The 19,192-nt window shown below is 42.5% G+C and overlaps 1 protein-coding gene across 1 annotated transcript in view; it reads right to left on the reverse strand.

Moving 5' to 3' along the window:
* The window catches only part of HLCS (holocarboxylase synthetase), a 195,038-nt gene that overhangs the window by 13,903 nt on the left and 161,943 nt on the right, over window positions 1-19,192 (reverse strand). The window contains exon 7 of the mRNA XM_059921515.1: window positions 389-456. Within this exon, the coding sequence (XP_059777498.1) occupies window positions 389-456 (68 nt within the window). The remainder of the gene's footprint in view (window positions 1-388; window positions 457-19,192) is intronic.

Here is a 19,192-nt window from a genome sequence, read left to right on the forward strand (position 1 = left end):
CACTCGGTATAGACACAGAAGGCACCTCAGAGAGAACCTTCAGGAAAATAAACGTCTCTATAACATAGCTATTATTCACACACTGCAATGCCTAGAATGTGTCAGAAAGAAGAATTTACAAGACGTAGGTAAATGAACATTAAAACCATCACAAGCGGACGTCAACTAATTAATAAACATCTCAGTTTAAGAGAACGCTTTAATTCTTCTAAGGTTCAATCTTCTAATTGATTTCCCTCCCTCTTCCCCATTTTAGGGGTGTGTGAAAACAACTTCTGACTCGAGCCATGTCGATGATCAGCACGTGCAATCAATTGGCTCTCTGGACAGGAGAGTCACAGATTTTAGAAAACAAAAACCACAGAAACAGTAACAAAAGATGACTGACCTTTGCCCTGCGTTTGGTGGACTGCGATGGCGATTAAACCCATTTCCTGCGGCATCTCAAACATCAACCTGCAAACGGTGGGAAAGACCAGTCAGCCAGAACAGGGACACGACATGAGAACCGAGAGCTCAGAGTGGGGGACACTGTGTGCACTCATTTGTGGATGTGTTAGTGAGGAAGGGCCCTCTTACGGGTTTCAAGGGATACTGACCCCATTCCCAGCCTCTGCAGTGAGAATGACGGAAAAGGGACAAAGAAAACGCCATTCAATATCAAAAAAGATGGTTGGGGGGGCAGTGTGTGTGCACGTGTACCTGCCCAAGCTGTCATTCGGTTTATTCAAGACATTGTTAAGATTACATTTCTTTGGAATATCCTATCAGATTCCTTCTCCCCCCGCTGATGTGGTGTCCCTTCTTCGAGTGACAACTAGCAATTCCTGACATTTGTTTCTACTTACAGTGCGTTTCTGTCTGAACACTAGAACGTAATCATAACAGAAGTTTCTGATTATTCAGAAAACTAATATGGTGGCAATAAAGCCGTTTAAAACACACACTATCCCCTGAGAACTAATTATGTTTTAACTATAGTAAATAAATCTACACCTTCTGAGAACTCAGGAGAACCTTGGATCCTTTTAGGCTTGAGTTCTGCTTTTAAAATGGTTTTATTTAAAAGAATACAAACTTCCCTTTGGGGGACAGGTAGAAGAGTGCACTGTATCTCCACCAAATGAATCGACATTAACTTTTTTTTCTTTTCTCCTTTTTTTCCCCAGAAAAGGAAAGGGAAAAAAGTCCCTCACTCTGAGAATTTCCTCCCAGTTCCATTCTACACACGTAACTCCATGTTAGGAAGGTTTTCCTGCGCGTTCCCAGGAGTTGCTGACCAGGTACTGAGCAGGCACAGTTCACCGCCGGTTTATCAGACAAAGCAAAACATCAGGTTTGTCCACGGTCAGGGCCGCTGCAGAGGCCTCTTTGAAATACTTTTTTGGGGGAGGGAAGTGGCAAGGGCAGGAATGACAGCGAGGTGGTATTTTGTATAAACAGAGTTTCCACGAACGATTCCAGGGTTTCCACAGAACCCCTGTGCTGAGGAGAGAGAGCACGTTCTGATAGCCCTTCATCCTCTCCTCCCGGTTCGGGGAACGGGGTGGAACTTTACACATGGTAAGAGACGGAAAATACTTAAAGGCCAAAACAACCAGGGGGTCTCTGCACGCGCACGCAGGCTGGCAGAGCCTGGCCGGGCGCAGGCAGGCCCGGTGGGGAGGAGCCAGAAGACCCCTTGACTTGCTAAGAAGAGCCTGGCCATGTCAGGCAGGGGCCGGGCCAGTCCGACAGGCACGGGGCATTCCCAGCGAGCAGCCAGCCCCCCTGTCCGGGTGCCAAGCCCACTTCCATCTCACATGAAATACAGCTCCAGAAGTATTTCTCTTGGACACCATGAATAACCCATTGAGATCGACTCTGCCTACACACTGTTGGGCTCCAAGAATAAAGCGTCCTTTTCTTGCGCTGGAGTGGCAGAAAACCCTAAAAAGGAATCTTTATCCGCGCAGGGAGGTAACATTGTCTCCTAGGAGCCTCTTGCTTACCAGAGAGACCCAGCAGCCCTTCACCTGGGCTCCTAAGGCACGAGCTCTGGGGCGACGATGCCTAACAAATTTTTCTATGGGAAGGGGTGCGGGGGATGATTTTGCACGTTGTGAGAAGATTGCGAAGGCTCTCTCCGTGGCAGATATCTAGGATGTGCTGTAAATGAACATGTAGACAGTAGAAGGTCATGTCTATAGGAAGCGGTGGTGATGGTGGAATTAGGCGAGGGGAGGCGGGGAGGTTCAGAAAACAAACACAGACTTTTCTAGAACAAAGAGAAATGATGAAGGGAACATATGCACTAAACCGCTGGAGCTTTGGCAGCAGTTAACAGGGCATATTGATGAGAAGACTGAGCTTGTGCTGCTGAAGGCCAAGAGGAAATTCTGCGAGGAGGGAGACAATGGGGGGGCGGGGGACTGGGGGTGGTGTAATGCTTAGTTTGAGGCCAGTGGAGGCTGCCAGATTTATTTGTGCTATCTAAGATAACACTGGGGGCCAAACCACACGGCTCACGGTCAACAAAGAAGCATTTATGAACGTTTGCAAAATCTCAATTTTGCATCTCTGAAGATGAAGTCTCTAGGTTACTTTAGCAGAAAGGAGACACCATAAATGCATTTCCATCCCGAGCTGACGTCATTCTCACAAAAGGAAATAGAAAAAGGAGGGAAAAAAAGAAAAAAAGAAAAAAAAAAAGGAGGGGGTTACATAATGACTACCTCCCTGCCTCTGTGCTTTTTTTCCTTGTTGGCAAAGGCTGTTTAATAAATGGTTTCTGTGCGTGGCAGCAGAGGGCATGCACTGTATACCAATAGGGCACGCGAGGAAAGTGCTCTGTTTTTGTACACTTCCCTTCGGTCTGAAACATCCAGAGCTCCCAAGGCTCACTTGGCAAACAGGATAGCGTCCTGACCACTTTGTTACTAAGGACATCACAGTTCCTACTGGGTTCCCTGCCAACCGGAACGTCCTGAGTTTCACGTTGTTGTTGGAATTAAGTTTCAATAATTAAAACTAACCAAGGGACTTCCCTGGAGGCACAGTGGTTAAGAATCCGCCTGCCAATGCAGGGCACACAGGTTCGAGCCCTGGTCCGGGAAGATCCCACATGCCGCGGAGCAATTAAGCCTGTGCGCCACAACCACTGAGCCTGCACTCTAGAGCCCACGAGCCACAACCACTGAGCCCACGTGCCACAACTACTGAAGCCCGTGCGCCTAGAGCCCATGCTCCGCAACAAGAGAAGCCACCGCAGTAAGAAGCCCGTGCACTGCAAGGAAGAGTAGCCCCTGCTCGCCGCAACTAGAGAAAGCCCGTGCGCAGCAACAAAGACCCAATGCAGCCAAAAAATAAATAAATAAACTTATTTTTTTAAAAAACTAACCAAGAAGACAGGCCAGTATGAGTTAGTGAAAATTCTGAACGACCAAAAGTTTAAATCCAGACCCAGTCAATCCACTTTAAGGATTCAAACCTAAGGAAATAGTCCACATTCACCACGGTGTTATAAAAGTAAAAATTTGGAAATTACGTAAGAGTTCAGTAGGGAAATGGTTACGTAAATTACGTTACATGAGGTCAGTGGAATAATTTGTAATCATTAAAAATGATAGTTATGGGCTTCCCTGGTGGCGCAGTGGTTGAGAATCTGCCTGCCAATGCAGGGGACACGGGTTCGAGCCCTGGTCTGGGAAGATCCCACGTGCCGCGGAGCAACTAGGCCCGTGAGCCACAACTACTGAGCCTGCGCGTCTGGAGCCTGTGCTTCGCAACAAGAGAGGCCGCGATAGTGAGAGGCCCGCGCACCGTGATGAAGAGTGGCTCCCACTTGCCACAACTAGAGAAAGCCCTCGCACAGAAACGAAGACCCTTGGGCTTCCCTGGTGGCGCAGTGGTTGAGGGTCTGCCTGCTAATGCAGGGGACACGGGTTCGAGCCCTGGTCTGGGAAGATCCCACATGCCGCGGAGCAACTAGGCCCGTGAGCCACAACTACTGAGCCTGCGCGTCTGGAGCCTGTGCTCCGCAACAAGAGAGGCCGTGACAGTGAGAGGCCCGCGCACTGTGATGAAGAGTGGCCCCCACTTGCCTCAACTAGAGAAAGCCCATACATAGCAACGAAGACCCAACACAGCCAAAAATAAATAAATTAATTAATTATTAAAAAAAAAAAAAAAAAAAAGAAACGAAGACCCAACACAGCCAAAAATAAATAAATAAATAAATAAATAAATAAATAAATAAATAAATAAATTTTAAAAAAAGGAAAAAAAATGATAGTTATGAAGACTACGTAGCAACACGGAAGAAACGTTTTCAACAGAATGTTCAATTTAAAAAGCAGGATATGAAACCTACATATACTTTTATCCCAAATGTGTAAAATTTACAGAAAAAGGGAGGAAGGAGATTTGACAAAACAACAACTGTGACTACATTAGGATGATTTTTTCTTTATTTTTTTACACTTTCTTTAAGATGACTGCTTACCTTTAATTTAAAATACTTTTGAAAAATTTGGGGGAAAGAAGCATGGTTTTTAGGTTTAAATATAATATTTGTAAATATTTCAAAGAACAGGACTGAAAGATCTGCTTTAAAAATAAGATAATAACAGTTACCTTCAGCACGCATTTTATTATAACCAATGAGCAAGACCTTATTTGATAAGTAATTAATGAGTAGAAACTCTTAAAGCCAGTCTGTTCATATGCAATGGGAGCCTTAAACATTTTACACGTTCTGACTCAGTGACTATACTCCTAAGATTGAATTCTAAGGAGTATTCAGACAGGGAAACAAAATAATTCAGGGACACAACTATTCATCACAGCATTACACAGTGAAAAAATCATAAATAATACAAACTGTCCATGACAGAGGAAAGAAAAAAATCATAGTATCCCCACATGAAAAAACATCATATAGCCATCAGTGATACAGGCGAATGTCCATTGAACACCACTAGACGACTTAAAGAGGGTAGAAAATCCTATATACAGCATGATTCCAATGATGCTTTAAAATACACTTTTAAAAATTGTTAGGAAATATACCAAAATATTAGCTGTGGTTACTTTAAGGAGTGTAATTATTGGAAAAATACAGCAAAGTACAAAGCAGAAAAGCCATCCAAAGAAGTCCTTCTTCTCATTAGAAATGTACGTTCTTCTATACTTTTTCCCCTTAAAAAATACTACACACACACACACGATATATCTTACAAAAAAAGTTCCTGATGACTGGAAACACTGCTTATTTTGGAACTCTTAAAATAATGTAGATATTTAGTTATGGACACATTTTTATTATGTTGATAATAAAAAAGGCTTAAAAATAGCATCATGGTATGATCCCACCTATGCAAGCTATGTATTCCTATGTGCATACATAGAAGAATACAGGACACCTATTAACAGTGGTTATCTCCAGAAGGTGGAAGCAGAATTATATGATGATTTAAATTTCTTCATTATGCTATTCTAAGTAATCTCTGGGTGGTAAGATTTCAAGTGTTTATTTTCTTTATACTTTTCTGAATTTTCCACGATTTCTATACTTGGAGTGCGTTCATTTCAAAATCAGGAAAAATGCTATTAAAGAAAAGATTTGTTAAAATCCAACTTTTCTTTAACCTACAGCTCACTAGCTGGTGAACAACTTCCTCCCTTCGGAGAGGTCGCAGATCTGCCACGCAAGAGCAGCCCACTGTCCGGGCTTTACCAGGCTCACTGTACGAATCCTCCTGTAACACACGAATGGCGGTGCCTGTCCCTCACACTCATTCCCTGGCGGAGCATGTGGCTTGTGCGAGGTGGCAGGCCGAGTCCAGTTACCGTCCATGCACAGGCTCCCTCAGGGCTGGGGAGAAGGCACGCAGAAGGCTGCCAGCATCCTTGGGGGTCTCCACCCTGGGACCCCGAGGAGCTTCATCAACTCACGCTGGTGCCCATGCTGTGCCTTGTCTTCTCCCCCGAGTCTTCTCAGTTCAGACTCTCCCTCTCCCAAGCCTTCAGAAAGACATATTCTCAGAGAATCCCCCCCCCATGTTTTCTATGTGAAAAAAAGACCCGATACGGGGGGCAGGGATGAGGGATGAGGTGGAAGGAGAAGAGGACCCAGGCAGTCACACACGGATGGCTAACAACTTATTTCTGATTTTGAAAACCTTTACTGGAAGATGAACTCTCACTATTCATAACTGTATTTACTTCTGTGTAGTTCAAAGGAAACTGTGTTAAACTTCATTTCAAAAACTATTTTTTTCAAATGTATTAGATTGTGAACACCAACTATTATATTTGGGTATCACTTTTTAAAAAGTTAACAAGCTAAAATATAAAGATATTTTATTTTTTAAAGAGTCTTACTCTAACAATACAATCATTTTTAAAACAGTTGCCTTCTATGCAAGAATGCATAGGATTGTTTTTTGAAAGAATATGAGTAGTGTTTTCTGCTCCCAAGAACACGTAGACTGGAGCAAGGAAGGTGGGAGGGCTCTGCCATGCATGGGGCTGTGGTCTGGGGTGGAAGGTGCTGGACCCCGACCAGTGACTTCTGAACGGAGAGCTAGCCATGTGGGGGGCAAAGCTGAGATTGCTCCTGGCAGGAAAGGAAAGGTTCCTGAGGAACTTTAGAAACATTGCGGTGGAGATGACTCAGACAGGAAATGGGACAGATCTGGATTCAAACCCCCTTGTTGATATGAACTAACACTGAGTAAGGGGCATGTCTCTCCACCTCTTCAGTCACCTAGGAAATGGTCTCGCTCTCCAGTAAGATTGGAGCGTGAAGGAATACACAAGATGCTTTGACACAGGGTAGGGGCTTAAATGTATCACTTGCTCTTTGTTGTGTAGATCCCAGAAGGCCTTCAATTTCCTCTTCTTGGAGATAAAAAGGATGGTCAGAGAGAAGACTGGGAGGACAACAGTGGTGGAAAGTGTATGTTTCAGGACCCTTCACAAATTCTAGAGGTAATACCTCTTCTCTGTACCTCTCGCCCACCTCCCCCAATCTCTCTTAACTACATACACACTAATGTGATCTGAACCTGGACTAAAAAGCTTTCAGATTAACACAACTGGGTTGCAGAATCCTCACTTCCAGTTCTAGGGTCTCTGAACCCACTTAGCAAAGCTATAAACCATTGGTTGAATTAGCTATTTGGCTTTTTAAAAATAACACATTATTTAGGTTATTGCTTACAAATACTTTTGGTCACTTATACACAGCGGCACAACAGTTTTACTAATGTATTCTTCCACTATCTTCTGGATTGGACATTTAAAACTACAATGACCTGTCATCAATCTACCTTTTTGGAATGCTGTCAAATAAGTAAGCTTTAGATCATATTCCTTTATTTGTGTTTTCTGTATAACAGGATGTGCATTTCAGTTAGAGGCAAAGAGGGAATTTGGACTGCTCAAGAGTAGAACCATCACCACCTTCCCCCTGGGTGTTCCCCAGAAGCAGAGGCCCCACCTGTATTTCTGTTGAAGGATGTCTGTGGGTCAGATGCTCTGTTAGATTTCCATATCTCCTAGCATACCAATCATTCATAGATTTTCATCTAATCTTCCCCATTTCCAACATCATACAGAACAGCATCTACACTACTGCTAAATCATTTAACTGCTCACAGGGAGGGAGTCCTGTGGATTCAGCTTCCAGAATGAGGCACCTTTCTAGTACATCAAGCATTTGTTGATGTTGGTCTGTATTATTCAAGATGAACACAAACCATTGTTTCTTACCCCTGACACTGCACCATAAATAAATACTGGATGTCTGAGCATCACCTCCTGCCTTAGACCAGTGCTGTTACAGAATTCACAGATGGACAGCTAAACTTGTGTAGACTGAACTACTCATGGCACCCACAGCTACCTCTGAGGCCAAGCCTACAAGACAGTCCTGATCCCAGATCCTCGGCACAGTTAAACCTGCCACCAAAAATGGGAAGTCAGATCAGGTCTAACCCCTCCACTAGGAGTCCCCGGATCACAGGATCTTCTCAACCCACTTCTCAGGCTGATCAGAGCCCATCATCTTCAGCTGGGTGTGGAGGGGCTCCACCATGGGGCCATCGCCATGGCTCATTTACCCCAACAGAGGGCCTTCTGTTTTGAAATGCAGCTGCCATTTCAGAAGATGGACACTGTCTCATCGTGACCACGTCTGTCTCCAAGCAGACATCTGGGGATCATTTTCCTGAAGGCACTGTAGATGTTTCAACTCGGTCACCTGGAATCAATGCCGATTTTCTGCACTTTACATGCATTATCTCATCTAAGCGTTACAAGTCAGATGAGGACACAGTCTTGGAAAGGCAAAAACCACTTCTATAAATAGGCCACTGAGCCAGCAAATCAGGAATTCAAGTCAAGGTCTGGTTGGTTCTAAGACCCATGATATTTTGTTTTTCATTTTGTTTTTAGCCTTTTACTTTGAAATAATATCAGACTTACAGAAAACTTGCAAGGATATAGTATAAAGAATTCCTGGGCTTCCCTGGTGGCGCCAGTGGTTGAGAATCTGCCTGCCAATGCAGGAGACACGGGTTCGAGCCCTGGACCGGGAAGATCCCACATGCCGCGGAGCAACTGGGCCGGTGTGCCACAATTACTGAGCCTGTGCGTCTGGAGCCTGTGCTCCGCAACAAGAGAGGCCGCGATAATGAGAGGCCCGCACACCGCAATGAAGAGTGGCCCCCGCTTGCCACAACTGGAGAAAGCCCTCGCACAGAAACGAAGACCCAACACAGCCATAAATAAATAAAAATTAAAAAAAAAAAAAAAAAAAAAAGAATTCCTGCATGTCCTTCACCCAGCACCCAGATTTCCCAACTGTTAACTTTTTACCAAACAGGCTGCTCCGTATCTGTCTGCCTGTCCGTGATTCTTTTTTCTGAACCATGTGAGAGTAAGCTGCAGCCATAACGTCTCTCTATCCCTATATACTTCAGGGTATCTTTCCTAAAAATTAAGGGTATTGTTTTACATAATCAGAGTACAATTATCAAAATTAGAAACTTACCATTGATACAACACGGCTATCTAATCCGGGGGTCAGCAAACTTTTTCCGTAAAGGCCAGATAGTAAATATTTTAGTCTTTTGTGAGCCCTCTGGTTTTTGTTGCAACTATTCAACTCTGCTGTCTGAGCAAAAAAGCAACTGTAGACAATATGTAAATAAATAAATCTGGCTGCGTTTCAACAAAACTTTATAGACACAGAAATTTGAATTTCATATAATGCTCATGTGTCACAATACAGAATTTATTTTAATTAATAGACTTTCTTTTTTGCGTGGCTTTAGGTTTATAGAAAAACTGAGCAGGGAATTCCCGGGCGGTCCAGTGGTTAGGACTCCATGCTTCCACTGCAGGAGGCCCTGGTTCGAGTCCTGTCGGGGAACTAAGATCGTGCGTGCTGTGCAGCGTGGCCAAAACAAACAAACAAACAAACAACCCCCCACAAAAAAAAACCAGAAAAGGAAAACCCGAGCAGAATGTACAGGGTTCCCATATACTCCCTCAACGCCCACCCCATCCCAGTTTCCCTATAATTAACATCTTATATTAGTGTGGTACATTTGCTATAATTGATATAATTGTATATTAATACACTGTTATTAACTAAAGTCCATAGTTCAATAGTAGGATTCACTCTTTGTATTGTACAGTTTCACGGGTTTTTTGACAAATGTATAATGACATCTATCCACCACTACAGTATCATATAAAATAGTTTCACTGCCGTAAAAAATCCCCTGCGCTCCATCTATTCATCCTTCTTTTTCTCCCCTCACCCCTGGCAGCCACTGATCTTTTTACTGCCTCTATAGTTTTGCCTTTCCCAAGATGTCATATAGATTTTACTTTTTAAAACTTTTTTCCAACCATTTAAAAATGTAAAAAAAAAATTCTGCGTGCTTAGGTGGTACAAAAACTGGCAGCAGGCCATAGTATGCCAACCCATGATCTAATCTATGGAATTTGGTCAAGATTCATCCACTGTCCCAACAAGGCCCTTGATAGTAACACACAATCTGCCTTCTTCTTGAGGATCTAATCCAGGATCATGTGTTGCATTTAGTTGCCATGTCTCCTTAGTCTCTTTAATCTGGTTCTGTTCTTCATTTTGTGTTTCATGACCTAGACATTTATTGAAGAGTGGAGGCAGTTATTTTATAAAATGTCCTTCAATTTATTTATGTATTTATTTATTGTTTAATATTTATGTATTTATTTATTTTGGCTGTGCCGGGTCTTAGTTGCGGCACGTGGGATCTTTTTTTTTTAGTTGCAGCATGCGGACTTCTTAGTTGTGGCATGGGGGATCTAGTTCCCCAACCAGGGATTGAACCCACGCCCACTGCATTGGGAGCGTGGAGTCTTAGCCACTGGACCACCAGGGAAGTCCCTGTCCTTCAATTTAGATGATCTGAAATCTCATGATTAGACTCAAATTAGCATTTTGGCAGAAACACGCATTAGTGAGAGTGTATCCTTCTCAGTGCATGGTATCAGGAAGCACACAGTGTTGCCTCGTCCCAGTATTGGTGAGTTAACTTTGAGCCACTTGGGTAGGGTGGTGTGTGCTAGCTTTTCCACTGTAAAGTTATTGTTTTTCCACTGTAGTTAATTAAGTACTTCTGGGGAGATAAAATACATATCATGCTTCTCAAGAAATTTAATCTACTAGTGTTAGCATCTGTGGAGGATTTTACTTGAATCAATTATTTATTTGATGGTTGCCAAAGAGTGGTTTTTCTGATTCCATCATTTCTTCCATGTGTACTTGTTGGGATGCTACTATAAGGAAGAGCTTTTTCTTCTCCCCGCACTTACTTTTCTTTCTTCCTTTCTTTACAGCAGAATGGACTTGTGGAGCCTTATTTATCCAACCGAATATTTAATTTCCTATCATTATTTATTCTGATGCTCATATTATGCCAGATTTGGCAAGTAGAAGCTCCTTCAAGCTGGTGTCTGTCTCCTACTGACAAGTCCCTGTCATCTTTCAGCACTTCCTTACTTTTTTGGCATAAGAAGAAGTTCCACAACCATCTTGAACTTTCTCAGAACCAGCCCCTGGAATTGGCCTTTTCTCCAAGGAGCTCTGGTTCCTTTTACTGGAGAATGGTATTTAAAAAACAAATCTGGGTGTTAGGAAAGAACAAAAAAGTATGTGTGTTTCCTTTCTTCTTTCCATCTATCCATCCATCCATCCATCTTAAAAACCATAAATTCATTGAAAACACCCAGTTCCAATCCAACAGCACTAGGTCCACTTTATTCTCCCTCTTTTTATATTTGTAACTTCCTTCTCCAATAATGAGGTCTGGCTCCCATTATCTCAAATATCTTGACTTATTTGCTCAATACGCTAACATGCAAAAAGTGGTTTCAGAATTGCTGACCCATGCTACTGTGAAAAACAAACTTACTAACTAGGGTTCAATATTTATCTATAGGTTTTTTTTGTCTTTAGCCTAAGGGTATATAGTCAAATATTGTGTTTTAAAGTTTTTAGGGTTTGTTCTTTTTCTCCCTTACCTGAGTGTGGTTATGCTAGTCTTCTGAAATAAGGTGAGGTTTAACCGTACTTCTGTATTCCATTATAGGGTCATGCTCCCCTCCCTCCTTGTTTCTTTATTCTTTAGCTTGGTCCCAAGAGTAAAAACTGTACAGAGGGACTTCCCAATGGCAGAGTGGTTAAGAATCCGCCTGCCGGGATTTCCCTGGTGGTCCAGTGGTTAAGTCTTTGCCTTCCAATGCAGGTGGTGCGGGTTCAATCCCTGGTCGGGTAGCTAAGATCCCACATGCCTCATGGCCAAAAAAACCAAAACATAAAACAGAAGCAATATTGTAACAAATTCAATAAAGACTTTGAAAATGGTCCACATCAAAAATCTTTAAAAGACAAAGAATCCGCCTGCCAATGCAGGGGACACGGGTTCAAGCCCTGGTCCGCGAAGATCCCACATGCCGCGGAACAACTAATCCTGTGCACCACAACTACTGAGCCTGCGCTCTAGAGCCCGCGAGCCACAGCTACTGAAGCCCGCGTGCCTAGAGCCAGGGCTCCACAAGAGAAGCCACCACAATGAGATGACTGCGCACCGCAACAAAAAGTATCCCCTGCAACTACAGAAAAGCCCGCACGCAGCAAGGAAGACCCAGCGCAGCCAAAAATAAATTAAATAAATTTTTAAAAACAAAACTGTACAGAAAAGTAAACTCTGAGAAGTGTCACATTTCCCCCCACTTATCCCTTCTATCTAAGTCTCCCCATCAAACTCTTTTCTATAATTAACAATTCAACTAATCTCACTAGTTTCTGGTTTATTCTTCCTGTGTTTCTTTATGAACAAATGCATAGATACTTGCATATTTTCTCATTTCTCTAGCTTCTTTACAGAAAGTTACCATTTTGTATTCTACTGTCTTTTGGGTTTTTTTTCACTTAATATAACCTGAAAACACTGTTTAGACATTCATAGAGCTATTCCTTGTTCTCTTCTAAAGCTGCTGCGTAGTGTCGCATTGTGTGGATGGAGCATAGTTTATTCAACCACTCTCCTATGTGCATTTAGGTAGTTTCCAAAAATGACAGTATGTATAATGTATACCCTTGTTCACATGTATTTTTGTACTGTTGGCGATGTATCTTCATGGTAAATTCCTAGAAGTGCGATTCTGGGTCAGAGGATAAGTAACTGCATATTTAACTTCATGAGATACTACCATGGAGTGTGATATCACACTTTTTAGTTTTTGCCAATCTGATATGTAAGAGTGGTATTTCATTGTAGTTGTAATCTGCATTTCTCTTGTATATGCAGTTTTCATTATATATAAACACACACACACACATACACACACACGTATAGTGAATTACCTGTTCATGTCTTTTGCCTATTTTTAAGAGTTTCTAATATATTAGGAAATATTAATGCTTTATCTGTGTTATCTTGCCAATATTTTCTCCAAGTTAACTGTTTGTCTTTTGATTTTATTGATGGTGGTTTTTATCATACCACAATTTACTTTTTCTTTTTAAAGTCAAATGTATCGATTTTTTTCTTTTACTGCCTCTTGTTTTTGTGTCTTCAGAGCCTTTTCCTATACCCAAGTTATGCAGGAACTCATCCACTTATTTCTAGTACTTAAAGGGCTTCACTTTTTAAATTTAGAACTCTGATCCATTTGGAGCTTATTTTTGTATATGGTGAAAGGTATGGAACTGATATTATCTTTTTTTCCCAAATGTCTCTCAAACTGTCCCAGGACCATTTTTTAAAAATTATACCTTTGCCCTAGGAACTTGAGATGCCACCTTTATTATATACTAAATTTCTGTATGTACTTGGGTCTATTTCTGGACTTCCTATTCCTTTCTGCTGCTCTCTCCATTTATTCATGTACCAGTAAAGCACCATTTTAATTACAGAGGCTTTGTAGTGTGTTTTAAAATCTATCAAGCCTAGGGCCCCTCATGGCTTTTCTTTTTCATTGTTTCCTGGATATATATTTTTTCATTGTTTTCTTGCATATATATATTTTTTTCCAAATGAATTTTAGCATCTACTTGTCTGCCTGCATTGAAAAGAAACAAACCAAAACAAAAACAAAAACAAAAAGTATTTTTAGTAAAAGTGCCTAATTTATAAACTATCTTGGAGAGAACTGACATCTTTGTGTTGTTGAGTTGTCCTATCTATGAGCAAGGAGTGTCTTACATTTGTTCAAGTATACTTTTTTCTGAAAAGTTATGAAAATTTATACTCAGAGTAAGATCGAAATGGGGTCCTTACTTTTGTAAGAATGGAAATAGAGTTGACCAAAACTTTTAAAAATTAAATACCACCACACTTGTCCCAAAGTTTATTACCTCTGCCTTGCATGTCTGAAGAGGTATTTTCCCTGCTCTATACACATTCAGTTTCAAATATGCTGGTTATTCCTAACCAATTTTACATAAAATATCAATACTATAATAAGCAGTTTCCCTACTTACAGAGCCAAGTGGCTGCTGAAACATCTGGGCAGACAAAGCATTGTGAAGGTAATGAATTTCTTCCTCTAGAAAGGTAAGCTCCACCCTGCCACTTACTGGGCCCTGTTTTTCCACCCCAATACCATTGCCGTTTCAATGGTAATTATGAGGAAAAATTCCCTACCCCTACCAGCTGGCCCCCAAACCACTGCTTCTTTCACCACCTTGCTGCCCTAGATATCAGCCTTCCTCTTTCGCGCTCAGGCTCAGACCTCTCTCCAGTGGCTTCCTTGCGCCCCGCCCGGCAGAGATCAAGCAACATGCCAGAGCTTGCTCTACCAGGAAGCTTAGCACCAGCTGAAATCTTCACTCAGTGGGACAAGGGGCCTCTTTCTTTAATGCGGGGCTTTGCTCCATGACATGCTGGGTTTACGGCCCTCATGAACTAAACCTGATTCAGAATCCAATACTAGAACAGATTTTCGTTCAGATGGTTATTTTCCAATCCTCCCTCCCCAATCCCATTTTCTGCCCAACTCTGTTGACCCCCTGAGGCCGGCTTCTGCTAGCAGAACATTTTATACCCTGCTCCCTTACTGAATTCCACTCTTGTTTCAGTTAGTTTTATCTTTGATTCTCTAATAAGATTTCCCAGGTATGCCATCATATCAACTGCAAATAGAGATAGTTTTACTTCTTTTTCAATTGGTATGCCTCTAATTGACTTTTCTTATCTGTCTGAATGGGCTAATAGTTCAAGGATGATGTTAAATAGAAGTTGAGTATCCTGCTCTTGCTCCCAGCCTTCGGGAAATGCTCTTAGGATTTCCCCATTGAGTAGGACACTAGCTTTGGGTCTCAGAGAATCACTTGCTCTTTCCCAACACTGGGCCTTGCTTTCTGCTCTCACAGATCCTCCAGGGGGCTCTGGGAAATACTATTTCCTCCCTTGCCCCTTCAGACCCAGGGGTGGCAAAGGATTCCCTCTGTGGCCAGTCTCTGGAGACACCCCACACGTAGGGTCTGTCGCCCTGCCCTCGCCTCCATAAGCTTTCCCTTCACCTCAGTTGGATGACCTCAGGTACCCACCATGTGCCCAGTGCAGTGGAAGTACAGTATTCTCAACCCTATTTCAACAGGACACTTGTGAGTGGAGAGGAGAATGAGCACAGATGAAAAGGCAGCTTTTCCTGGGGTTTCCTGAAACATTTCTCTCCTCGTAGCTTTGTCTTCATCCTGCCTCTTTAAAAAGAAAGTGCTTCCCATTTGTTAGTTTTTGAGAGTTTTTACTGCCCTTTTATTTTGCTGGATGTTTTAGAATCAATCTTCTTTATTATGTTTATATATTCTTTTCTATTTAAACTTTTTTTTTTTTTTTTAAATCTAAAAAACATAGGACCATACCGCTGAAGGTGTCAGGAAACATGCTCAAATAAGGACGGGCTGCAAAGCTTGCTCTGCCAACAAAATGCCAGTAAAATCTGAAACCCAGGCCCAGACCCACTGGTAACGTTCCAAAATTTAAAACTTAAAGAACTTCTTTATTCCAGTAAATGAGCTTCCCTGTGAATACCATCAAAATCCTGTGCTTTAATGAGTGAGGGAATATCAGAGGAAGGGGTGGAGAAGGAAAGAATTTGGACGAGTATGAAATTTAATTTAAAAACTATTATGAGAAGTTTAATTTCCCCCTCCCCCAAGTAAATACATAAATCTTTCCCATGCATTTTGTTTCATTTTCCTTCAAAAAAAACACAAATGTTTTAAGGTATCCTGAACCATATGAAACACGGACAGAGTAAGTCCAGTGGCGTGGAGTTTTTAATAATAAATATACATTTACTGTAAATATACATATACTGTAAATATACATATACATTTCCTATTAATTAAAATGCCATGTTAGATATATGGGAGATATATGCAAAGAAATCTTAAGTAAAGGTGCATTCTCACTGAAGGTTTAATCAAGTCAGGGGAAAGGACAGTAAGGACAACCAGCAATACAAGACCATGTGTGCCACCTAAGTCGTAAGGACAGTAAGAGGTGTCAGGGTTAAGGGGGAAACAGCTCACTTCATGCAGGGTAGAGTGGCGGGGGAGGGGGAGACGTCAAGGCAGAGCAGACCCCGAATTGCATTTAAAGATGTGAACACGTGTGGAAAATAAGCTCGCCTTGGTTTGCCTAGGGCATTGTCACTTCCACTCCAAGTCCTGGTGTAACTCAGCTTTGGATGCTCTTCTAAGAGCCTCCCCCGGGGCCAGGTGGGATGAGGCACCACTTTAATCTTAACAGGAAATTGGCAATTAAGTGTGTATCTTTGGGAGAGTACTGGGCCATTCCAACTCCAGCACAACCACCATTCAGCGGTCACTTGGTCTGACCAGACTGAGGAATTGCTGGAGCAGGGATCCTCTGCCACAGCAGGGGGTCACGGAAAACCCAATGGAGATGCTTTGCTGGGGGCATCTCTGGGGGTCACCTACCTATGCCAAGCCCCCATCTCCTCGTAGATAAAACTGGACTCTACCCCTTAACCACACAGGGCCTCGTGAGGAAGAAACAGGTCGCCCTGCATGGGCATCCTGCGGGCGTCTAGTTAACTGACCCAGTGGAAGGGATGGATGGCTCCTGGGCGGTATCTCCTCTAGGACAGGAGGCAACTCCGGCACTCCAGATTGACACAGGGCACACTTCACCCTAGCTGGAGATGCTCTATCACAAGGACAGTCTGGAAAAAGAGGAATCATCTTGTGTCTCCATTCTACCTACCGTGACGGAAAAGTCCTGTGAAAACACCTGATAAAGCTATCAAGTGCTGAGTAATGCTGGCGGTTGTTATTGTCTCCTGGCTGATAAAGATCCAGACCACCTGTGCTGATGACCAGGCCAGAAGCCGCCTCTGCTATTGGCCCATCAACCAGACGGTTGTCAGGCCTCCTGATGCAATGTAGCGGCCTCGTGCTTATTTCTTTTACTTGTTATTTCTCGGGTTGGCTGGAGTTTGGTCATAGGTTTATTTTCCGTTTCCATTCTGCTGGAGTCACTCAACTCCCTCTAGTAAACCTTTGGTGACCATTCCCCGTAAAACCATGGCATATCCTACAGATAGCAGTTTATGTTCCAGAAGCTGTACTGTGAACGCATCCCCTTTGCACCCATACTAAATGCCCCGTGGAGCACCCAGCAGAACGCCTCTGAGGAACACACGCAGCCAGCAAATCTGAGGGGCACAGCTGATTACCCACCATACCCCGTGTGCTGGGTCCACGATGCAGCTGGGCCGGGCATGCGCGTGCGCAGAGCAAAGCAGCGCGGTACAGGGGACCAGAGTGAATTCTCCTGCGGAACGTGGGTACTGACACACTTTTCGACCTACTGCTCACGCTGTCCCAGCGAATGACCCCCAGCAAGCCAAGAACAGTGAACAGAACTTAACATTCTAATGAAATCGCGATTGCTGGCTGTGCTTTCACATAGTGGAACTACCTGGAACTTATCTTACCGCTTTACGATAAGCACTAAAATGCAAATGCAAAGAGGAAGATGAAAGTTCCGCCTGCAGACCCCATCTGTAATGAGGCAGAGGAAGACTTGAGGGCAGGGTCTGGAAGAGAGGTTTATGCGCTGCGTTACAGCCAGAGATCATTATAGAAAATGAGTGTGTTATTAAAGGTATCCTCAAGTTATAAAAACTCAGAGGATTTTTAGTGAGGATGAATAAGTTCTTTAGTAAAGATGAAGAATTCATAATACTCTGGAGCACGGGGGAGCTCCAAGTGCAGTCACCCCATTTCCTACAGACTGGGGTGCAGTCATACGCAGGAGTTCTTTAATTGCTAGTAGTTGGATTTTGTTGTTTTCATAGGGCACTGTGTGTGTGTGTGTGTGTGTGTGTAAGACGAGGAATATATTCTTTGATTAAGAAAGTTCTAGTGGGTATGAGAAAGTCCCTCCAGTTCGCAAATGAGTGCACTGATTATCCTATTAGAAAAAGGCAACAAAATATCCCGTCTCCTACAGCCACACAAGCCACCTGACATAATTTGTTTATGCTTCTTAAACAGTATACACCACCTCCTCAATTAGTTGTCACAAAGAGAATGAAATCTTTGAGTCAGACAACCATAGTCCGGTGTGGTGGGGAAAAAGTTCTCTAATGCAGTTCTACTTTTTTCAAATGCATTCAATTAATTAAAGTATTATGCTAAAGAATGACTTTGGGCTTGAACTACTAAAGTAATTTAAATATTTTGCCTATAATTTTGCTTGTGCCCATCAACAAAGGAAATTCCAATTTTATCTCTGTCCAGATAATCATAAATTCTAAATTCGAGGAGGTTAAATTGTTTTCCTTTACCACGGTTAGAAGTATGTAGGATATTTAATTTATGAAAGTAATAATCATACTATATATAGGTAGTTTGAAAACCAGAAATGAAAGCTTTAATCATTCATCCTAACAACTATTATCACTTTTCCATATTTTCTACTCCCTTCTCAGATGTATGTTTTAAAAGGTTTTAATCTACTAACTATAATTTATTTTAACCTGCTTTTTAAATTGATCTGACCATTTCTCTATATTGTTAGTCTTTCTGTTGACGGATAATATTCCAAGTGATTGTATACAACGTATTTAATTATAAATCTTCCAGAGTATAGATTTTCCCATATATCTGATTATTTCTAAGGGTAGATTACTGGAAGTAGGATTGTTGGGTCAAAGGATATGAACTTATGATTCCTGATAACTACTTCCAAATTGCTTTTCAAAAGGGTTTTCCAGTTTACAATCCCACCAAGATTTAAACAAGGTGTAGGAGTATCTGTACCTGTTTTATTATATCCTTCCCCATCTTGGATATCATTTAAAAACATGTTTTTGGGGGCTTCCCTGGTGGCACAGTGGTTAAAGATTCTGCCTGCCAATCAATGCAGGGGACACGGGTTCGAGCCCTGGTCCGGGAAGATCCCACATGCCTCGGAGCAACTAAGCCCGTGCAGCACAACTACTGAGCCTGCACTCTAGAAGAGCCCGTGAGCCACAACTACTGAAGCCCGCACGCCTAGAGCTCGTGCTCCGCACAAGAGAAGCCACCGCAATGAGAAGCCTGCGTACCACAAAAAAGAGTAGCCCCCGCTCGCTGCAACTAGAGAAAGCCCATGCGCAACAACAAAGACTC

This window comes from Balaenoptera ricei, chromosome 4 (assembly GCF_028023285.1).
Source record: "Balaenoptera ricei isolate mBalRic1 chromosome 4, mBalRic1.hap2, whole genome shotgun sequence".
NCBI lineage: Eukaryota > Metazoa > Chordata > Mammalia > Artiodactyla > Balaenopteridae > Balaenoptera > Balaenoptera ricei.